General features: G+C 41.8%; 2 protein-coding genes across 7 annotated transcripts in view; one reads left to right on the forward strand and one right to left on the reverse strand.

The window, feature by feature from the left end:
* LOC309701459 (uncharacterized protein) overlaps window positions 1-24664 on the forward strand; it is a 138877-nt gene that overhangs the window by 101608 nt on the left and 12605 nt on the right. The window contains exon 6 of one of the 2 annotated variants that reach the window (XM_082525686.1): window positions 4991-5066. The exons of the other annotated variant lie outside the window; for it this stretch is intronic. The gene's annotated coding sequence lies outside the window, so the exon portion shown is untranslated. Of the gene's footprint in view, window positions 1-4990; window positions 5067-24664 lie in introns of those variants that run through there. 2 annotated transcript variants of the gene reach the window in all.
* LOC309701455 (fidgetin-like) overlaps window positions 1-24664 on the reverse strand; it is a gene marked incomplete at its 5' end in the record, with an annotated part of 79704 nt that overhangs the window by 24454 nt on the left and 30586 nt on the right. Inside the window, 2 exons of one of the 5 annotated variants that reach the window (XM_082525667.1) lie at window positions 8014-8044; window positions 10644-10673. In XM_082525667.1, coding sequence (XP_082381793.1) covers window positions 8014-8038 — 25 coding nt within the window. Of the gene's footprint in view, window positions 1-8013; window positions 8045-8156; window positions 8266-8882; window positions 9186-10643; window positions 10674-24664 lie in introns of those variants that run through there. The other 4 variants (XM_082525665.1, XM_082525666.1, XM_082525670.1 and 1 more) reach the window with 4 other exon arrangements.

The raw sequence follows: 24664 nt of genomic DNA on the forward strand, positions 1-24664 counted from the left end.
TCAATGAATAATGTTTCAAAAACTTTTACAAGTGGGTATGAAAATGTCATTGACATAATGATTCCAATCCAATTTAGAGAAGAAAAAAAATATTCCATTGTGATATAAAAGAAAAAAAAAACCTGACTGTGGATTAAAAGTATTTTTTCCCGTGACACTAAACAGATGATGCTTAAGAACTGATAGTACAATTACTGTGGAAGTGTAACATATGGCTCCATGCGTGATGCACATCTGTGGCATCAGCAGTGAATGTGGTTCCAAACTGAATGTAGAAACCCAAACGACAAAAAAACAAAAAACAAAACCTTTCTGTAGGACAATGACAGACCACACACACTTGAAGCTACATTTATCCCTGTGTATGGCCGAATACTAAGAGCAATTCCACATTCTCCACAGTTTTCACTCATGTTACTGTCCCAGTTGATAAGCATGAAAATCCATTTATCTACAAAGGAACTGTATGGTCTGTATTTGACAATGTCTCTTTCATGGTCCCTTGCAGAACCCCTTTTTTTGTTCACAAAGCCACCCAACTGACTCCGCCACATCTGTAATAGACCACACTCATTTGATATAGACATATCAAGCAACTTATTGCAAAAGGTTTTTGCCGTGCATCAAGAGGAGCGGAGCTGGCCGACAGAAGCGGTGATACGCTCTGAACATAAAAGAACAATGGGCGCGGGGCAGATGCAGTTAGACGAGAAAAAGACACAGTGGACACCATACAGGGCTGCACATGTTTGCTGGCATGAATGCATGGACAGAAAACCTAATGGAGACATGCTAAGGGTGACTGTCATTCAGCTTTCTCCTCTGTGTGAGTCATTCTCCTGACTGCTGGGTGTGCAGGAGAACGGGGATCCAGAATTAGGCCTCTGGGGAGGATGAGGATGAGGAGGAGGAGCCATCAGATTACTGATTAGAGGGTGGGGAAGTGGTGGGATTAAAATGTGCATAGGTATAGACGGTAGCCCGACTAATGCAGCTCACAGCTCAGGAAAGGGCTTCGTCGAGCTTAGCTGTGGGAATTATAGCGTGCTTAATGCACTGACAAAACTGCACAGGTGGAAATGTTGCAAAAAAGAAATACAACTCTCCTGGAGATTCTTATCGTAACACCTTCCTCAATGTTATTCATTGCTGATCTAATCCATATTTGTGTAAATGAGCTGCACGGAGCTTTACAACACAAGGCAGACAGAAAAACCTTTGAGACTTTGGTATTAACAATGATGCTACGTCGTAATCACCCTCTGGCTAATGCAGCTAATGAATGAGAAAACGCTAGCAGGCTAACGGCTCTAATTCTCCTTCACAGGCTATCATGTTGCAGCCCGGAGACAGATCAATACCATTTGCTCAACACACAGGAGGCCTGGGAATCTATAAAAGGGCTTTTATTGAGTAATTAAACACCCATTACTGTCCCGTGCAGCCAAACAATAAATTTGATCAGCCTCTCAGGCACAGATCCAGCCCGTGATTAATACACAGTGCATGCATGACATAAAAGACCGCAATGACATTTTGGCTGTTTTAGACCCTAGAACAAGAGTTTGGTCCTTACAGCGGTTGTTTTCAGGTTCCATGTTATAGTCGCACCTTTGGGAAGCTCAGAGAGCGATTTTGTGCCTGTCCAGCAGCCTGTCTGACCGTCCTGGCCTGTAGTTTGAATCCCACCAGTACCACCAGTTACAGACACACCCTGCTTTTAAAAGTCCCGAAGTGAAATTTTAAACCTCGGTCAGTAACCCTGTAAAGGCAGTAATGTACTTCCAGGTGTTGTTGCTAAACAGATCCTGTAATTTTGAATATTTTAAAACATTTATATTGTGTAGAGGGTTTCATTTTTCCAAGAAAAAAGCAACAATACACACGACTGGTTTGGAAAACACTTGAATTGTCCTATGACTTCTAATGTCTCTACTTATTTATTCACACATTTCAGAGTTACTGAAGGCTGGATACTGTTCTTCTCAACATCCTTTTCGAACACTTGCACAATTGAAAATCCTGTTACAATCCCATCCTTGTTGGAGAATATTTAGCATTGTTGAGCCAACAATATGGCATCTGGGTGATTCTCCTAAATATGAATGGCCCATTCACAGGGCTCAATGGAGTTGCTTGGCAAAGGCCCTTCCTCCCCTCCCTCCTCCATACGCAAAACAATATTCAGCGCAGCAGTCTTGGCACTTTTCCCCGAAATCAACAAAAGAGGAACTTGAAGCTGTCCCTGAAACCCTCAAAGCATTAAGCCTCTGTGAGATGCAAGTACTTGGCACAAGCAAAGCGATTTATCGACAATGGGCAAATCATACAGTGCTTTGTGAGATTTAGGGGATACAATAGCACTCCGTTTCCAAAGCACACATTAGTAAGCATGTCATTGGGACCCCCTGGGGGATTTGAGCAGCCTAGAGGATTGTGTAGTGAAGAGGATAAATATATGTTACTGGGCAAGAAGATGGACCATTGCCAGTGACTCCCTCCCTCACACAGCATACTGTGGATTACAGAGTGAGGAATACATTAATAGAATAATCTTCTGACCACATAAACTAACCCACCAACTGAACCCATTTGGCTTGTTAAGTGTATACATTGGAGTGCATCTAAAATCAATTTACAACCATTTAACAGAGCTCAAGAGGTGCAGATGAGGAGAGATTCTCGCCTCACGCACGCACGTACACATGCATACCGAGGGCTTCTGCCACGATTGACAAAAAAACAACAACAACAACAAAAAAACTTGTTATAAATGTGCAGCGCTTGCAGCCATGCTGAACTCTTAGTGCTAAACAAAACCAACAATGGACAAGCAGACGCCCACTCAAAAGTCAATACCATGCGTGCCTCCTCTTCCTCTTGTATGGTTAATGCATGATGCCAGGTAGGGGAGACAGACGGAGAGTAGGATCTCATTATACGCTGCGTGCTATCATTAGCCATCTACCACATGTGTCCATCCTGCCAGCAGAGTCATACAAGCAACATCCTAATGCTCTCGCCCGCTTCCAGTGGGGAAACTTGGCCACACACACACACACACACACACAGTGCAAGCATGAAACAACATAATCACACACAATCCTCCTTAGCAGGCCTGAACACACACACACACACACACACACACACACACACACACACACACACACACACACACACACATACACACACACACGCACACATGCAGACGTTAAACAATTTCTCAGCGACTGAGCTGCAGATCGTTTCCTTTTTCATGTCACTGGGAAAAAAACCCATATGTACAAGTTTTTGATTGCTGGTCAAACAAAAGACAGTCAACAGTTTCATTTTGAAATTGAAGCTGAGGCAAATTTAGAGCTTGGCATTAGTGTTGATTGTACAGCACTTAAATGCAAATAAATGGGAATGTTAAGAATTATCGTCAAAAGCATGACAACAGTGAAATTTCTGTTTTAACTCATAACTCCGCTAACAAACGCTACTTATTCACAGCAGAAAAAATGAGATACATAAATCTTTTGTGTCTCTTGCTTTGCTTTAAAAAGCCATAAAAAGACTATAAAGTTATCACCTCAAGCTAGACAACATGTGACTCAAATTTTTTTTTCTTCTTCTTTTTTTTTTTTTAACATTTTACAAACCAAACCAGTAAAAAATAAATAGATAAAAAAAACGTAGCAACCCTGCAATAGCCACAGTCACATTTGGAGCTCTTTAGCAATAGAAGTTGTTTTTGCTCTCGCTCCCAGTTTGTGTCCATCTCCCTGAGGCCACAGGCAGCTAAGTGATGCTGTGCCACACGCCCAGCCACTCAACATCCTTTGTGTCCATCCCCTGGCAGCCTTCCAAGCTCACACAGACACCCATACACACATACAAATTCACTCTCGCGCCAAATGAGCCATTGTTCATTAACACGCACGCACACCTCAACCGCCTCAGACAAAAATAAATAGATAAATAGATAAAAATAAAATAAAAATAAGAAGTGCTGCTGACTTACTTTCCATTTGCCAAAGGTGTCCTACTAATCAAGATATTCAAACTGAGTGGCGGATTGGGGGTTTGTGGGGGGGGTTGCAGACGGTCACTATCTGGCCAAGCCTCGCTGTTAGCAAAATCAGATCATCCAGTCAGAGCCGCAAAGGGAGAGCAGCAGCAAGGCATCACAGTCAGCTCCTGTCTTGCTCTTTAGCTGCTGTTTTCTTTGGGCCAGTGCTTTTTCTTTTTCTTTAAAAAACAACAAAAAAAAAGAGGCTCTCGTCGGGGTCCTCCGTCGTCAAACCAAATGAGCGGCAGCCCCTTCGCACACTTTAACAAGACTTCCATGGCAATAACCTAATTAGAAATGGTGCCTTCTCATTTCAAGGCACAATGTAAAGGATAAGCTGTGAGCTGCCATGTCTATTAAAGGTCTAATGGTGTGGAATATTTTTCCTTTTTTTAATAAGTCCTTAGCATATTTAACACTTCCAAACGCAGAATGCTTTAATATCTGCCAGAGAATCCGGGCCACGGGTGGTGGAGATTGCTGGTGAAGAGTAAAGGGAGGTGAACGGAGGTCTGTTTAAAATTCAGAAATAGGGGGATAGCAAAAGAAGGTAGGAGGGAGGAAAAAGTATAAAATAACTGTCGCTTTGATTTGATTAAAACCTATGAAAAACGATGCATTACATAAAATGAGAAACTTCAAACATTTTGTGGGGATTCAGAGTTCAAAGAAATGGAGATAATGCTTTTTAATCCTGGAATTAACATGGAAATGAATTTGACAGGATGTCTTTTAGAGGATGGTGTGCGTGCATGTGTGTGTGTGTGTGTGTTGAGAGGGGGGTAATAAATCTGTAAATTTGGCTACATTGGTCATAGATCAGTTTCTGCTGCATTTATTGCAATTCTTTCCTCATTTGTGTCAAACTTAAATTCATGACTTCACATCTTTTAACGTCTAACTTTTTCTTACATGTTTTTTCCCGTTTTATAATAGCACCAAAACCTGATGAACCACGTCTGGCAGTGTAAAAGCACAATCTTAGCACTGAGCATCACAGGTTACAGCAAGATCTTTGGTAGTAAGCTGTAGGTATTACTCCTCCACTGAGTCAGTCTTATGTGGCTATCCCTTCACTTAAGAACACCCATCAGATTTTGACTGGATAATAACTTGTCAGTACTGAGAAGGAGAGATGCCAGGAAAAGTGAATAGGAATCAGAAGAGTGTGTAAAAAAGGTTGAGTCGCAACACAGGGAAAAGAGGAAAAAAAATAAAATTTATCAAGCGGCAACTGTCAGTCACAAAAAACAAAACCCCCATGTGAAACTATGAAAAAAAAAAAGATGCAGCCAGTGTAGCAGGGAAAAGAGGGGAGGAGGGGGAAACATAGAAAGAGGAAGAGGAGGATAGAGTGGATCACAGTGTCAAGGATTTTAAGGAATTGGCGTCCACTCATCTACGGAGAAACACAGGCAGCGGCCCTACCGACAGCTACCTGCCGTCTCTGAGAAGAGGAACTTGGATCAGCGAGGAGGGGGCTGTCAGCTAGCACGCAGGGAAACACACAAAGACTACACAGCCTCGCTACAGTTAGCTGACACACAGCCCCAGCACTGTCTTCTGGGACAGAGAGAGAGAAGAACGAGGGAGAGAGAGGAAGAGAGAGGGAGGAAATAAGTGGACAAAGAGTGAAATAGATGAGAGAGCAAAGAGACAAGATAGGCTGACGCACTGTCGAGCAAACGCGGAGAAAAGAAGGGGAGCAGGGAGGGGAGGTGGAGAGATGGAAGAGAGCGAAACAGACAGACAGGTCCGAGAGGGATTTGTTCTATTTGCATGCGCCAGGCTCCCATGGGGTCCAGCTCCGCTCAGCAAGCCAAGAGCACAAAAGATAACACTTAACATATTTGCTAAAAGATGACAACCCTGCCTGGATCTCATTTGAAGAGGCCCCTTTGTCAGGATGCTCAGACAGGAGAAATCCACTGATATGGACGTGGCAAGGACCAACAAATGTCTCTCTTTCTTTCCTTCCTTCTCCCTCTGTCTGAAAAGCCCGGTATTCCCCCCCCCCCAACATGCACATCCCCTTACATCTGGCAGGAGTCCCGCGGGGCAGACTAGATCGCACGCCGGTGGTTGCAGGATGGTAAAACAGCTTTTAATGGTAAACATTACATACTGATAGAAAGTGTCAGGATAATTTATTTATACGGCCCCGCTGGGAGTAGCTTAGCCACCCTCGCAGCACACCGACTCTCTCTGTTCATTTGAAGGAAAAGTCCACATTTAGATAGATAAAGTCAGAGTAAAGGGCTGCCTGTTTGTAAAGCACTTTTTCTGCTATTCCTATTATTTCTCCACACTCTGTCCCTATTAGCTTTACTGTGAGGCCATTGGAGATGTGAGGCGATACTTTATGTGTATAATGAGGGGGATTATTGCGACTGTCACTGCAACAAGCTCACACAGTGGACGCAGATCTTACGGTGAGGACTGGAGCAAAGGAATAAACAAACCGCTCAGTATCTACATTATTTACAGTAGGCCACACACACACAAATCAACAGCGCGTGTGGCTGTTCCTGCGTTTCCTTCTTGTGCACACACTCTTGCCTTTGGAAAAACTCATGCTACCCATCTCAAACGTCAGAGCCCGCATTTCACACGAGTCTCAAAAACAGCAACAAAGCAAGAACACAAGTGTACGCGAGCGCCCAATAAAAAGAACAGAAAAATCACATCTGCAAATCAGACCCGCACGTCCAAATAAAATCAGTATGGACTAATTTAGGGGAAAAAAGCTGCAGAAACTGTTCAGTTTTAACTGTTCGCTGCTACTTACATGTGCATACCTGCATGCTAATTTGGAACAATGAAACCAGTATCAGGATAACTTCTACATTTTCACCAAAGTGTTAGAACATCAGCACGCGCACGTATAAAGAGAAATAAAGGCGAGACACACGCAGCAGCAGGAGAGAGGAGGTGAGGTGAAGCGAACGACTGCGTGTGTGAGCTCAGAGATCAGAGACGAAAGGTTGAGTTCTCACTAACAGCCACTAGAAAAAAAACAAGACTGTGCAGTTACAGAACTTGGCTGTCATCCATCCTAAAACTCTCGCCTTCAACGTGAACCTTCTTATTGTGCATCGGCACAACAGCAACACGCATGCAGGGCTGTTTTGTTTGCGTGTTTATGTGGCTGAAATTTCAAAACTGAATTTAATTTTGGAGCAAGGTGCTCTCATTGTGTCATCAGCGTTCTTCTATCACGCAGGAAATCCCTCACCTGATTAGAAAAATAATAACTAGCACTGAATGTTTCTTTAGTACAATAACGGAAAAAAGATATGGTGCAACTAAGGGGAAAAAAATCATAAATATGTATTTTTCACTTTGTAAAAATGTGACAGAGGTCTCGCGCACAGTGACTCCAGTCACATCCATTTGTTTCATTAAGTGATCAGTGAATTTCTGAGCACATTATTCTGTCTCAATGATATTTTGAAATGTCAAGGAAAAAAATAATTAGCCTACTCAAACTGCTGTATTTAATCTGCAGCTCTGAGGGTTTTCAAGAACAATATTCCATTACAAATATGTCATTTATTTAATATCTTGAAAAAAATCGAATTAGAGCTGCAAAATTAAGCCATGTGTAATTTAGATGTTGCAGGCTTAGTCACCAAATATTAATTACCAGGTAGTGTGTGTGCTACACAAGGCTGTGTTTGTGTTACAGAAAAAAATAGTTTTTAAAAAATTAAGAGAAGGAAATTAATCCAAACAACACAGCTACAATTTGGACATCCATCTCAAACATGAAGAATTCACTTTTTGAGTCAACACTGAAAACAATCTGAGGTCATCAGCTCCCCCCTACCCCCAACCCCAGCTGCCCAATGTTATTTTAATAGTTTTACATACATAAATACACACACACACACACACACACACACATATATTTAAGTGAAAAAGTACATAAGTTGATGGAGAAAAAAACATCAACCTACCATAGACGCTGCTGCTGCTGATCATGTCGTGCTGGAACAGAAAGAAGAAGAGAGAGAGGAAGAGGAGGAGAGAGCATTGGAATTAATTTGTGGAAGAAAAGGCGGAAGGAAGGATTCCCTCTCAAAGAAAAAAAAAGCTTTACAATAGGAGACACTTTCTGGGTGCAACACAGCTCGGATTTCAAGCCGTGTGAGAGGTGGGCCCTGCGAGTCTTTGGAGCAAGCAACTCAATAGGAGAGCCATCTAACCTACATGCATCTCATTAGAAAGTGGAGCCCGAGATGACAGGCAGCAGTGGAGGAGGAGGAGGAGGAAGAGGAGGACGATATCGGAGAAAAATCAACTGGTGCGGATCTGTCATCCGAGTTAAATCCGCTCCTTACGACCACAAATGTCCAGTTTGTGAGATTCATTAATTAACACGTGCCGCGATATCACCGGATCCGCTGACTGCACGCGCAACTTGTTGTAACCGTACCCGCCTCATGGAAGCTAATGGGGAGAAGAAAAAAAGCCTCCGCGTGTGTGTGTGTGAGTGTGTGTGTGCACCCAAGTTGTGGCTTTTTTCTGTTCGGAGTGCCGCACAGTCGACACACACAAACAGGAAGCCAACGGTGCAGCCTACGTGTCCGTGCCTGTGCGATCCACGCGCGGCGTGGCGCAGGTGCGCTTCACCGACAGATGAATAAATAACCCGTTACGCAGAGGGCATCGCTCGCAAATCGGGAAACTTGTCAGATCACAAACTGCACATGCACTATTCCGAGATGAGCGGCGGGCTGCTCCGAGCTCGTCTCCTCCACACAGACGCGCTGTCTGCTCTGACCGCTCGCTCTAATTGCAGATGCAGCGGATCCCCGTTCCTTACCTTTTTTTTTTTCTCTCTCTCTCTCTCTGCTCTCCAGTGACAGGTCGACCTCTCACGTGTGTGCGTGTGCGTGTGTGTATGTGTGAGAAAGCGTGTGGGGGGGGGGGGAGCGTTATGGTCGCATCGATCCCTGGGAGGGGTCCTGCTGATGAGCGAGGTGCCGAGGTTAAGCCGGGATGCGTGTGAGCTGAAACCATCCCAAGTTAACGCAGTAGACACTGACCACAGCCACTGCCATGTTGGAATTTCACCAGCGCTGAACAGCTGCTTCTCAGACTGACCAGTACGCTCGCCAACACGCATGCGTCAAAAGGAGGAGGCGGCGGCGAAGCAGGGAGGTGGTGGTGGTGGGGGGTGGAAAAAAAATCCAATTGTTACCCATAAGGTTGTTGTGGGCACTTGATTTGTATGTTAAGTTTGGAAGTAGTGATGGGAGATGAGCCGAAAGAGGCAAACACAGAAAGAGTGAGGACGCCTGCGCTGAAGAAGAGGCGCCTTTTAACAAGTCACTTCCACTCAGCTGTTTTAGGATATGAAAGGTCACACACAGACAGACACACTTTAAGCGCGTTTCTGACGCAAAAGAAACGCCTTTTAATCTTTGCACATCACCGACGAACTGATTTTCTAACATGGACACTGATTTAAGCACAGTGCTTGCGATCGCTTAAAAGTTCTCACTGATGATAAACTTTAGCGTTCACCTCTTAAACCGAGCAGAGAAGAAGAAGATGGAGAGAAAAAAACACGAGCGCACGCAGCAGTCGCAAATATCTCCCAGTGATAATTATAGCAGGCAGTATGGAATTAGCAATTGAAGCCCTAATTAGAATGAAAATGTCCCAGTTAGCGCGTTATCAAAGCGTCAGCGGGGAGACCAGGTTTAAACAAGACATCAAAGATGGAAGACCTGTCACTTCATTGTTCCTAATATCACCCCACTAAGTAGTTAGCGCGCAAGGGGGAGAGAAAAAAAATCATCGTTAATGTAGCCAAGTTTTAAGTGAGGTTATTAAAAATGTGCTTGAAACAATAATAACTCGGGGTTAAATGTGCATCCATGCTGAGGTCACGCACACCTCCACCAGTGGCTTCCTCCTTTCTTCCCTTCGTTCCTTCCTGCTTCTTATGACTCGGGCCTGCGCTGCAACTTTCGCTGTCAATAATTATTATTATTTTACAATTCCACCACTTCATTAAAATTGTCAAGCCGGCAATGCAATCAAGGATTAATTAAAATTGATTGAAACCTTAGTTAATCACTATGTAATGGCTTCATGGAGGAGTGATCTTTTTGTTAGGAAGTGCTAATTATTAGTTACAGGGAAGAAGGCTTCCATGCATCAGGTTTGTAATGTTTAACTGGGGGAAAACAGGTCTCTGTCTTACATTACAGTGTGTAACTACATTACAGAGCATCCCCCCCCCCCCCTCTGATTTCCATACTGAAGGCAAAAGATATAATTCAAGTGTTTTGAATATTCAGTGTTGCTATAAAAGGCTCCCACACTGCTCACTGCTATGGAAAACCTTGTGTAAGGCTACTTTTGTGACGTGTAAAAGTGTGTGTGTGGGAAAGATTTAACAGCAACATAAATCTAAATAGATTTTAACTCATTAGCCATTGGAGAGGTAATGATGTAAGTCTGCCACTAATGAGCTTAAGCTCTTAATTGAATAGGAGGGGGGTGGAGAAACACAGTCGCACACACACAAATATGAACACCCACACAGTGCACAAAACACAATGCGCATACACACCTTCCAATGCAATCCTGTTTCCTGTGTTCCTCCTCTCTGTCTTTCTCTCTCCATCTCCAGGGTCATAAGAAGGGGGGGTTAGAGTCACATGACCAGCTAAATTTCAACCCCAGCACCAGCAGACTTCAGTGTCGGGCCTCATCATTTCAACGCTACACTTTTTTGGTGAATTTTCCCCTTCCCTCCACCAGCCCCAAATTAATTAATTAAATAAATAAAACCCAAAGAAATCTCTCGTGTTATTTATGAAATTACCGTGCTAAATGAAACACGAGGTCCTGTTCTTTAATGCGAGGCAAAAACAAAGCACCTAATCAAAGGAATCCCCGAACGTCACAATAATCAAGCTTCGGCTGCAAATGTATCATATTCCCGCTTATAAGAGGCAGAACATGCAACAAAACCCGTTGCTTTGATGTCACCTCCCTGCATATCATATTTTTCTTCATCTTCTCCAAATAATTATCAGCACTTAACCTGCCTTGTCTGCCACGAAGTAAAAATGTCAGAATCTATTTGGATAAAGAGGAAGGCTTATAGAATAAAACGTTTTTTCTTTACATTATGAATAGGCCATATTCCCTTGGTAATACAGGCTGAAAATGAAAATGATGATATCCAATTTCTTAGTGTCTTCTATCAAATATACCCTGATGTAAACAAAGCCCATGTGAATGGGGTACAATTGTAGGGGAATCTCAAAGGCAGGAAATCCAAGGGGAGAAAACGGAGAGATTATAAAAGCCCAGACAGTGTTTCCAGTCTCTCAGATAAAGAATAATAATATAGGGAAATAGAAAAAGGGATGAGTTGCCTGTGCTTTGAGGCTAGAGTGTGGCCAGTCCTCTTTTATAACCCAGACTAACGGCCTGATAGGACGCGGTGTAGATTTGAGCAGAGCCTATTGAACATAAGCTGCTAAATTTGGCAATAAGGGGAATGTGATTTACTGTAAGCTACAGTGGCCCAAGAGTGACGCAGCCACCTGCGCACACACACACACACACACACACACACACACACACACACACACACACACACACACACACACACACACACACCTGAGAGCATAAAAATACACACTAACAATAACTCAGTCACTCTGTTACTGTCTATTGCTCTCTCCCTCATTCTCCCTGACACACAGTGTGAACGGCTGGCCCGCTTTGCCTCTGAGCCCTGTGCACACACACATAGACACACACACAGACACGCTCGCACGACCACTCATGCGGCTCAGCAGCACTGACTTTGACAAATAACCAGGAAGTCCTGGTGTTGGCTTAAAAACTCCAACTTGTTCAGTTGCAATTCTGCATTTGTCCTGCTTTAATGGCTGTGGAAGTGGCTTTGGAGGTAATCTGTCAGTGATTGATTAGAGCCTGGCCAAATCCCCCCTCACTGAACGCATTGGTAAGCTGCAGGCCTGCCTGCTGCTGCCGCTGCTGCTGCTGTGTGAGGCAGAGAGAGACAGAGCAGAGAAAAGACAACACGGAGACAGAGAGTTCTTCGATGTGCAAGTACATCGAAGAACTCAATAAGAATTCAGCTGGGAATTCATGTGTCCTTCTTTTAAAGGCCAAAACAGCCACAAACTCATCTTGCATATATTATGAAGCTGACAAAATCAAAGCAAGTAAGGGAATGTTTTATCTTTAGCAATATATTATTTCACACAGTGCCCAAAAATTCCTTATTTTATGTTTGGAGACGATCAAACCCCCAAACCACCACATTTCTTTCTTATTTTTTATAGCATCATTTAATAAAAATTATGTTTGTAAGAATTCAGCTCCAATATTTTGCAGTCATTAAGCATCAACCTGGTCAAAGTCCTCATCAGTGGTGACCCCAACCCTAGCGCCACACACTAATCTAATCTTTTTGTTTTAGAGACAAACAAAAGGGACTTTTTTGGAAAATATAAAAAATATTTGTGATCTCCTGATTGCTAAGGGTTTGGAGAGCGAAAAAAAAAAATCATGACAAAAAAGTCCTGATCTGATAGCACAGGGTTACATAAGGTGATCCTTTAACTATATCAAATTTATAGTAAATTTTTTTTGAAAAGATATTAAATATTTTATATAAAAAATGTTGATATGATGTTTAAGATTTCACTGGAATATTGAATATATATATACTGGAGAATATATATATATATATATATATATACACACTTGATGCCAAACTGTCAGTGTTAAAATTCCTATAGGAGAAGAGGTATTTAGTTTATATGGAGTGCATCCTGATGTAAGAATATATACAGCATTACATTCTACTGTACCATGAAATATACTGTTGCCTACATACAGTACTGTGCAAAAGTCTCCCCCATTTCTCTGTATTTTGCTTCCATGTAGTCACTCTTTAATGGTAATTCTTAAGGAAGGCAAACAGGGAGAAAAGGCTGAGGTATGCTGAATTACATAAGAAGCAGAATGAAAACTAGTGGCGACAGGTCTCAGTGATGAATCTGAATTCATGAGGACGCTCTGGTTTGGGGCTGAGATCTTGTCAAAAGTAAAAGTGCAGAAAAGTACAGTGGTTTCCCAGTTCAGGCTGTGTTCAAGAATAGACGTGATAACACCAAATATTGACTTTCGAGCTCATCAGAATGGTGCTAACTCTGTTTTTGCCTCATATATTAGATTCATTTTAAGCTTTCACGTATTTTCCTGCCAAAACATGAAGAAATGAGGGGAAACTCGAGACTTTTCCACCGTACAAAATGCTCCTCCTCCTCCTGCTTGAGTAGGCTACAATGAACAAAGAAAACTAGGCCATACATTTGTTGACAATAAGAAAAGAATCATCCAAAGATTGTGCGTAAAGAGATAAAATACGGTTGCTTGAAGCAGCCACGTCTCACGGATGCATTAGTTCAGTTACAGAGCACCGAGGCCTCTGTCGACTTCACAATCGAATGAAATACAGTGTCACCATGTGCTGACATTGGTAAGAACTCTTCTTATGCGTCATAAAGAACTGTTGGATTCTTCTGACAGATTCACAAAGCAAAGTCTCTTTGCAACTAAATGACCGTGTTATCCTCCATTTTTATGGCTGCACAGATTTAATCAATGAATACACTTTATTTCACATGCTGTAAATGAATTAGTCCACTGATGGTTACACCTCTAACGATGTAAGCATCACTTTTATATACTGACTGGATGAGTGCTTTTGAATTTTACCATTTCGAACAAAAGAGGTTATGCTGTTCATGAAGTAATCAAAGTAAAAACAATAAAACAGTGCATTTAAATGTGTGTGTAATATTCCCATTTGGCATTTAAAACGATCTGCAACGTTACAGTCTCTGTTCTAATCAGTCACAACTCATTTCCACTTCTTTCTGCTTTTCTTTTATAATCAAAGACAAGCAAGTCCTTTTGCACATGCACAGGCTCTGACCATGAAAATGTTCAGCATGAATCTTAATATCACTTAAGTGATAATTATTCTGCTCGCCACAAACCTGACTAACAAAATGGAATTCAATCAGAGCCTGTGCATAATGACAGTCATTATGAAAATAATGAATAAAAAAGTAATAATGACATCCCTATCTGCATTCATACCTTTTTTCTCACACATCTCCATGGTGATTGGAGTTCTTTTTCTCTTCCCAACTCTACATTCTGGCTGCCCCATGGCCGCTTTAATCACATTGTTTATGGTAAACCAAGCGTAGTGTGCTAGCTCTGTGCGTGGACTCATTTAATTAACCACTTGAGAGGTGTAGCCGAGTAGTGCAGCATTGGCTCCTGCAGTGGTGAGTGCAGGGTTATTGTTGCTGACCGGTCTGTCTCTATCTCTCTCTGTTGCCTCTTTGAAATCAGACCAATCTCCCTCAGAGCAGGAATTTGCTTTTATTTATTTATTTATTTATTTATTTTTTACCACTAATGCAAATCAACATGTGACAATCAGGAACAATATAATTATAATAAAAAAATCTCTTCAGTGTTGTGGGAAGAACCGATGACACATGCTGGGATTAAATGATAAATCACAGACTCCTCTGCTTCAATCAGTTGTTGAAATTAAAATTCTTTTTTACTCTGACCAGATTAAGAATTGAAAGATTTCAAATGCCCAGACCGTAAATTGAAGTTTTTAAAACATATACATTTACAGTTCTTACACGTTCTTGGACATTGACGCAGTTTTCACAGGTTTACCTCCGTACCACCACCCTATTTGGCGTGATGCAGCTGGAGTGCAGACTCTCAGTTTTAATTCAAGGGGCTGAATAAAAACACTGCATTAATTTGGGGTGTGCAACGTAGTCTCAAAATTATATCTGACGATACAGAAAAAAATACTAGACTGCATTTTATCATTCAGCAAGCTGCTATTAGTGATGAGAGACTACCAAGTTCAAAGAGTGAATTTAGGGCCACAAGTTGCAAGCAGCAGTAGCAACTATATAGTATAGCTCTTCCACAGCATGTCTTTTATCCTGTCTTCCTCCTGTCACCCCAACCGGTCGGCAGATGGCCCCGCCCCGCCCCTCCCTGAGCCTGGTTCTGCCGGAGGTTTCTTCCTGTTAAAAGGAAGTTTTTCCTTCCCACTGTCGCCAAAGTGCTTGCTCATAGGGGGTCATATGATTGTTGTTTTGTTCTCTGTATCTATTTTGTAGGGTCTACCTTACAATACAAAGCGCCTTGTGGCAACTGTTGTTGTGATTTGGCACTCTATAAATAAAATTGAATTAAATTGAATTATCATGCAACAGTAGTGATGCAGCAATATGACACAACATAAATCAAATGTAAACACAAAAGTAGCTTGGGTACTGTTTTTCCTGGAAATTTTAAGTAAAAGCAGCTTCGTGTCATATGGCATGCAACCAATGAATGTTCAAGTCATCCTAGGTCGAGTCCTTTACTTCTGGGTTGCACTTCAGCAACTGCCAGCGTCTCGGCTTCATGGCCCTTCACAGTTTGGTTGTACTTGACAATGTGTTTTTGCCTCAAAACAAGTCTAATATTTCTGCCTTAAGTCAGAATTGTCACGTGGAGTGGTAGATAGGACCCAAGATGCAGCTTGTGACGAGAGTGAACTTTATTTAGTGAGGAGGATGAAAAACAGAAACGGTGAGGCGAGAATAAACTTAAACTGGAACAACTAACAAAAACAAACCTAAAACCAAAGCGAGAGAAGTAGGGAGACAGGGAGAGACAACAGAGGATGGGAGACAGGAGGGAATCACACCTGAGTGAAATCACAACAGACGAGGCAGGGGAAACGTAAACTGAACATACTCACATAAGACAAGGACCTTCAGAATAAAACAGGAAACTAACAGACACAGAGAACCAGACAAGACACTGAACTGAACAGACAGACTCACAAGCAGACACAGTGACACTATAGACAGACAGAGGGAACACAGAGAAGTGGGAGCAGTCAGGCACAAAACAAAACCCTAACGAATGGCAAACCGAACCCAAAGACATCTCAGAATAAACAAGAACACAGAATATTATAAAGAAACACAAAACACTGAGTCGTCAGACTCAGGACCATGACAAGAATGGATTTCTTGCGTATTTTGTAAACCATTGTGATGGTTCATCAACTGCTTGCACTCCGATCTCATTCTCAGGCATTTCTGGGCTTGTCTCATTGTAACATCACTGTTACAGTGTCATACTGGCATTATTGTGCACAATACGATATGGCACAAATGTAAATATGTTTAGGATAAATAATATGCTGATTTGTACCTCTTTGTAGAAAACCCCTTCTGGGCAATAACTGGCTAAAGTCTGGAGCCCTTGAACATTGTCAAAGAATGGGTGTCCTCTTCTGTAATGCTTTACCAGGCCTTTACTTCAGCTGGCTTTGGTTGTTGCCTGTTTCTAACCTTTCTGGCTTCAGTTTTGTAAGTGAAAATTCCTGATTTGGCCACTTCTGTATGGTACACTTATTTTCAGTTGCGACATAATGCAATATGCTTCAGATCATGATCTGCTCTAAGCCTTGCCCAGATTTGTTTCGCTTCCTTATTTGTCACAAGTTGATCACAGTGTCATCTATCCTAAGAAAACTCTTCTGGCTGCTTTAGATGTGTTTTGGTAAAGTCTGAGGCTTTGTGGCGTGATCTCTGTATTTTCTCTTATCGAATCTTATCTTTTTTAGACTTGGATAATGACAAGCCTTCCTCCTGAAACGTGTTTGTCGCTCTGGTGGAGAGTTTTCTGCAGCTGTGAACATCCACCATTGCTACAGTATCAACCACGGACCTCCAGGCCTCATTATTTCCTCTCAGAATGTACCACAATGGCTTATATGGACACTCCTAATGTTCTCTCGCTCTGAGGCATGGCCTGTTTCACTTGTTTTGAGAACTCCTTTGAATGTATGATCTGGATTAAGAACCACAGCTTTCCCATTCAAATGTCAGACTTGGAATAAACTACAGATCTTTTACCTGCTTAATTTTTAAAGCAGGTCTTCTGAAAAGCATTTCTAATTTCAGCAGAGCCCCTGAAAACAGTGGACTGTTTGTAAAAGTAGCTTCCTCAAGAGTTTAACACCTCCAATTACAGCTGAAAAGTCTATATTTAACATAGCACTTTGAGTTGAACATGTTTCAGTCCACAGCTGAGTAACAAAAACTTGTGTAACTGCCCAAACATTTCTAGGATAACTGTAAGTGTGTGCACCTGCTTAAAATTCAGAGGTTTTGTGTGTGTGCTGTCATTTGTAAGTGTGAGGATTTATCCTAGCTCACAGTGTGTGTGTGTGTGTGTGTGTGTGTGCGTGCGTGCGTGCGTGCGTGTGTGGTGGGCCATATCCTTGAGGTTTACTCTTTTGATTCAATAGCGCTCCACATGGATGGACTCAATCAGATACCTCAAACCCAGTGAAGAGTGATGTTCAATGGAGCTGAAGTTACACTACAGCTACTCCCCAGAGGAAAGACGGCCCGGTTTTCAGACAATGTTTAAATGTAGACACAGCAGAAAGCTAAATCTTAAGCACATAAACAAAGCTATTTTTACTTGTTGACACGATACAGCGCCATTAATTTCCTTAATTGTTGCCACTGGTGCAGAAAATCATTTTATGCCTGGGAAAAGACAACAAGTTTATATACAGTTTCCTACTTCATATACTGTAGTTGTGTGATTGTCAGTGAATGTGGAGAATTTCTTGCATGATTGGAGCATGCAAGAACCAAGGCCACATTTAAAATAAATTCTCTGTGGCTTTTTTCCCTATACTTTTCTGCTGTCAAATTGGCATTAAAGCAAAAGATTACAATGTGTATTTAAATCCTCAAAGGAGCTGCTCAGAGATCACGTCTTTTACTACCACAATCAGATGTACGGCTGCAGTTGGCCGTGCGATTCCGTCTCTTCAAACACTTCACTTGCACACAGTTCTTGAACAATAACAACAAAGGTCTGGGCAAAGAACTTGAAATGGCCAATAGGTTTGTGGCCCTAGAAGCCATTACTCCTTGAATACCTTGTGGATAATGAAACTGGGCCAGGGTAGAGCGGAGATGGAAAACTGTGCTGTTGGAGTGCACTGAGCCATTGCAAATTTCTGTTTGAACCCATAACACTGTAGCCATGTGACAAATGATAGCAAACACAGAGCTTGAGCCACTTGGAGAAGACTACAGTCAGCTGGATTCATTCTGAAAGTCCACCATACAAACACATGTCTCTATGGTGAGGTGAAATAAGGGCTAGAGAAAATCAATGTGTGTTGCTTTGAAACCTTTTTCTATGTATCTGACTAAAAGTAAAAAGTTTGTGAGCCAACACCATTTACCGTTATGGTAAATCATAACCTGCTGTTGCATTTACTTTTTTCCATAGAAGATAGAACCTCAGTAAAAGTTACCCTCACATATATTTATCAATTAAAATATTAAATAAAGCGGGTCAGATTGATGTCAAAATTGATTTTAGGTTCTTCCATTGCCCATAACCCACTTCATAACCATTTTCATAAATTGAAACTGGCCATCAGAAAACCACTATTTTCCCATTGGCCATTTTAAAGTGGTGTGTGTGCTGAGCCAGACACAAGCTACAAACACTGTTAAGTGAGTAGCTGAAGAATAATTACTTTCTGTCACGGTCCTGGGTTGTTTGACCCAGTGTTTTGACTTTTCTTATATTTTTTTCATTTATTTCTTGTCCGGTCGTCTGCTATGTTCACGTCATGTTTCTAGGTTTTTTATGTATCCACGTCAGAGCTTCCTGTTCAGGTTCAGGCTCACGTTCAGGGTTTTTTCATGTTAGAATCTTAGTTCACCCAGTCTAAGTTATTGTTTAGTTTCACCTTTGCCCTTTTATTTTTGTACTGTTAACCCAGCCTTAAATAAATGGCTTGTCCTTAGTTAAATCAAAGTTTTGTTTTTCATGCCTGCACTTGGGTCCTCCTGCTCACTCCACACAGCCAGCTTCAGCCAGACTGTGTAGAGTCTGAATGATTGTTGTTTTTTCTCTCTCTATGTATTATTGTAGGGTATACCTTACAATATAAAGCACCTTGAGGCGACTGTTGTGATTTGGCGCTATATAAATAAAATTGAATTGAATTGAACTTTCTAACTAGCTGCTCTCACAATCTTGTTACTTTTTTTGCTTTTTATTCACTCTTTCCTCTGGCTCTAAGTTTTTACTGAGCTTGTTTAACTTTTTGTTTTAAATTTTCCCTGAGACACTGATTAGATACTTATTATCTTAGATTTAAATGCAGTATTCAGCTTAGACATGCTTCTATTCATTTTATTTTGTAGGAGCTGCTGGCCGAGTATTATATAGTATTGTGCCTAGTAAGCTATGGAAGGTTTACTTGAAGGTTTTTCTCTCTAATTTCTGCAAATTTCAGTTTTTCCACAAAAAAAAAAAAAAATCAAATTATACCCTTTTTTTTCTTGTCTGCTTAAAACTTCCCACATCATACATAACATATTAGTAAAACTTGCAGGTGCCAGGCTAGCTGTTGTTCACAGCTTCCTGTTCCTTTGCTAACATTCTCCTAATTATAATGCCATAACTGTCAGTGGTGAAAGTCAGGTAATCTTTCCTATAACACTTTTAACGTATCATGTTAAACAGCAGTAAAAATCTCAATTTTGGCAATAGAAAAAATGCATTTTGTTGTGCTTACCGTGTGAAAGACCGACCATTCTGTTTCAGAATGTGAAGTCACTTGAATTTATACCAGCTCTAGCTCACAAATAAACACAAGGGGGGCACTTTGTTATTGGTCAATTTGAAGCTAAGCAGCATGTCTGCATGTCCTGACCTCTGCCTGTTGTTCTGCTGTATAACAAGACCTTCACACAGCACCGACCAGAGACAGCTGTGTGCGTTGTCTTATCGGAATGGGCTGCGTGGAGTGAGATGCCTCAAGGAACTATCAGTAAACAACGCAATAGAGTTTCAGTTGCTATACGCTCAGGCGCTCATGCAAAATTCAGCACTTTTGCATGTAGTCTGAGATAGAGCCAAAGCAGAAGGCAGGGGTTATGGTTTAACTAGTGAACCTTCAGAACTCAACGATTCCCCCTCTAATTCTGACGGAAATGTTTGCAAAGTTGACCTTAGAGCATGAAATGGAAATATTAATTGCTGCACTTATACATGAAATTCAAACAGCTGCTGCTATTGCTAAGTTCCAGCTCTATCCAGCTATCTCTCGCAGTCTCTCTCCATCTTCCTCCCAAGTCCTTTAATGGTGTGATCGCCCTTAACTCTGCAGTAAATCTCTCCCCAATGGCTTATGGTTCAAATTAATGGCACTGCCATAAGTGTTTGAATTTCATGAATTGTAATAATCCTTACATCACAAGACACATGAAGTCATGTCTCCCTCTCTACAGTGGAGATATGATACATTTTAGAGGGATGCACAAAGTGGTCCCCTGGTAGGGTAGTGATGTATTCTAATAGACTGTGCTGGCCAACCCCCGGGCGCAGATATTCATGATTCATATTTGAAGACTGCAGAACATTTAAATGGGACATTAAGTGGCGAAGAAGATTAAAACACTGTTGGCTTTGTGGAACAACTGGGACATTCACTGGTGGGGTTATGTCTTTTTTATTTTCTTTTTTCTCTTTGCTTTTCCTAAGCAGCGAAAATATATCAAAGTTGAATACTCTTCACTTTTTATGTTAGGAAATATAAGTATTTATTTAACACTATACAATGTTAGTCAAAAACTATAAAAAGAAGAACAATTTTCTAACCTTCCAGGTGTCGGATTGTGCTGCTTTTCCAGTGGTGGAGATGTGCTGTCAAGGAGAATGTCATGAATTTTGGTACACAGATAGATACGAGTATCTACAATGGCTATTAAAAGGTAATGATTAAAGTTTTTGTCATTACGAAACATTTATCATACTAATTATACTGATGAAGTCTAAAATGTGTTCAAAGTAGTAGCTCACCTAGGCAGGGTTAGGCTAGGACGAGGGTTAGGGTTTTTCACTAATCTTAATGTTATTAAGAGCTCGGTCTTCTTTTAAAAGCTGTCACAAGGAGAAAAAAATTAGCTCTTTGCTAGAACTTTTTGTTGTCATGATAACATAAAGTTTTAACCTTGCTCAGTTGCTAGCTAGTTGTTCGTCTATTCTAATGACTGTATTCTGATAGGATGTCAACAGCTGGTTTGTGAAGATGTCTGATGTATGTTGTCCATAACCATTTTTACATCTGACTGAGGACACTGCATGCTTGTATGGTAGGGCAGCCAGAGCCTAAATCTACTTCTTGTAAGTAGAGGAGTTGCCCCCTGCTCGCCATTTGAAAAATGCAAGTTTAGGTGTAGTAAAAACAAAAATACCTGAGCCTCTGATAATTTGCTGCTTACATCAACACTTTACTTTTGTGCTTTAATTCAACTCCAGTTAAATACATGTTTTAATAGTGCATACCTGTGATAATTGTAAAATCCATGCAGGCATATGTCGTAATGATTTCACAACTTTATTATAGTAGGTGCATGTTTTGCTTTTAAGACATTGAGGACTTGATTGTGTGCAACGCAGTCGTATATGTGTGTGGTGGAGCAGGAGGACAGACTTGATGATCCCCTGTCTCCTGGTGGCTGTGTGGAGCCAGCCAGCCGTGGCGAGGCTGCCATAACTACCAGTTGAGCTCTGTCAGGGAGATGACCCACTCTCTATTCAACAAGACCTGCCACGATGACAGACAGACGGACTGCGAGATAGGCAGGCATGAAGGCAAAACACACAGCATGTGAATATTTTAACTCTCGAGTGATTCTGAGAACTCGCCATCTCGCTCCGAACAGCTGAAAACAGGAAAAAGCTGTAGGTGTAATTGAACCACAACAGCACAGGTCAAGAGTCAATAGTCTTATTTGAGGGCTAACACCATTTAAGACTAATTTGAGACTATGTGTTATTGTGGCTTTAACTAAGTTTCTAACCTGATCTGTGTAGAGGTTCATTGTGCTTTTAAAAGAGACCTGCTGCCCTGCAAAAGGCCATCTAATGGTTTTTTCAAACCCACAGTATTACTTTAATGTACTGCAGATCAAAGGATAAAACATCCACTTCTGCAGATGATGGGAAAAAAGCTCAAGTACAGATAAGATTTTAGATTTTCTGCATAAGAAGTCCATTTGGGTTCTCACTGTTAGGAATGAATTAGTCTTGCACACGAATAAAAGGCACTTAAGTAAAATTCATAACACATTTATTATGTATCGTACGTGTTACCACAATTTAGAAATCCCCATAGTTTGCATATAGTTAATGTAGAGTTGTATATGACTTTGGTGTTCCTATGAAATGTGAAGAAAAAAACCTCCATCCCTATGTAATGGATATCATGGGGATGAAATCAGAGCAAAGATTTTTTGTTAGACTTTTCAGGCTTTAGTATAATTCTTAATTCTGATTTTGATTAAATACAAGTATTTATGTGTTTTGAGGCACTATTTCTACAGCACATGTGTGTGGGAATATGTGCATTAGCACGTTGGTGCTGTTGTTGATGTTTGTATGTAAGCGGTGAGGTCAGGACCTGGACTGGAGGCCCATCCCTGGAGAGCTCGCCTCCAGCATGGCCAACTAACACTACAAACAATTAAAAACCACTGCTGTCTCCCCCCAGGGCGTTCGGCTTTATCCAGCTCGGGTCGGAGAAATAGCTGCTCTGTGCTGCACAGGATTCCCAACCAAACCCTTCGTATCGGCTCTATAACGATGCCGGGCAACACTGAAGATGGAGAGGCAGAATCGATACGGCTACAGCCTGTGGACCAGTGTGGAGACAGGGGGCTATTATTAGGACGTCCTTTCTTTACCACCTGAGCCACTTACACACTTGGGGTAGTCACACATAAACACACACACAACTCTTCCTCTGTTGAAGGAGTTTGCATGTAAGAGCAAATGACAATTCTCCAGCAATATTACTATAGACAGGCTTCATTTTATAGCAGCAGTTCCAAATATTTCCATTCCAAAAACAAAAACATGCTCTCTGTCCGCTGTTTTGAATCCACTTGAATAGAGGCGAGACTTCTGCAAAATTAATCACAACTTTGAGAGCAAACAAATAATTTAGACTCATGGCCTTGCCTGATGCAATACAGACATATCAGCTTCACCGAGCAGGTCTTGTATACAAAGTGAAGTCTGGTTGAATTAAAAGATTTGGATTCATTAGTGAAGTGGACGCAGTCAGCACAGCGGCCAGCCTGTAAGATAAGCAGTCAGCCAACCAGTTATCTCCCTGGGCATATGCTGTGTCCACTGCTCCAGAGCCCCGCTGTCAAAGCCATTGTGAATTGTAATGATCACAGTGCATCCCAGCCGCTCGCAACACACACATACGCGCACACACACATGCACGCACGCTCTCCAGTCTTTGCTCCAGGGGTCCTGACAAAACAGGAGACGGCAGGGACTCGTCAGAAGACAGCGCTGCCGGTGCGCTCCACCTGCTCACTGATTCTTACGCCTGGAGGAGCCTGAAGGCATTGCCATCGCACACCCTCCCTGTACATGGCACACACACTCACACAAATACACAAATCGATAGACAGACACAGATGCCAACACACTTATACATAGATCCACAACGCACATATACACCCGGCTTTTGATTACCTCCCACCTTTATTTCTTCCTAGCATCCTTTCCCTCGTGCCCCCCTCCAATCCGACCCTATCCATATCCTGTTGTTTGTCCTCCTCCCTCCCCCTCTACCTTACCCCTCACTGCAGAACGCATGTAACACACACACACACACACACACACACACACACACACACACACACACACACACACACACACACACACACCCTAACCTGTCAGGTAACATCAGAGAAGGGGAGAGTTGAAGAGACGTGACAGCATGCTGAAGGAATCGAGTGCCAGGAACACAGACCTCTCTCTGTTCACCTCTGCTGTGCTGGAATACAACGAGCTCCAGCCCCTCACCTTTGTTAAGGATCAGACCTGTTTGGAGAGTGCTGGAGAACCTCCAACAGTCAGAGGAGTGAAGACACGCTGAGGAAAGGAGATATTAGAGAGGAAGTTGTCGAGAGGAAGTTCTGATAATCAATAGGCGCGGGGAGCAAGTTGGAGAAGAAGAAACAAAGGCAGAAAAAAGGAAAGAAAGCGTTAGATAGGGAGGGCCAACACATGCTGCCCGAAGGCCTTTTCACTATCCATCAAATTCAGCAAGTTGGCCTGAAAGCTTGCAGCTGCCATATGTGATGAACCATTCACACAGTGAAGTCCAACAAGTCAGCAACAACCCCTGCAGATGATTTGTTAGAATAAAAAAAAAAAATTCACTGTGAAAAACTTCAATGCTGTTAAGTAAAAGCTAATGAAGCTGCACTTTACATTTCTTGGCTGACATTATGTTTTAATTCCAGGAAGCTGAGCGTGAAACCTACCTATACTTTCAGGTATCGCACACATAGGATCAAAGAATCATTGAATACATGGCAACCCTGCCATTGCATCAGTATTAATATCCAATATTCAATA

The sequence above is a fragment of the Aulonocara stuartgranti genome (assembly GCF_965226115.1).
Source record: "Aulonocara stuartgranti genome assembly, chromosome: 23".
Taxonomy (NCBI): Eukaryota; Metazoa; Chordata; class Actinopteri; order Cichliformes; family Cichlidae; genus Aulonocara; species Aulonocara stuartgranti.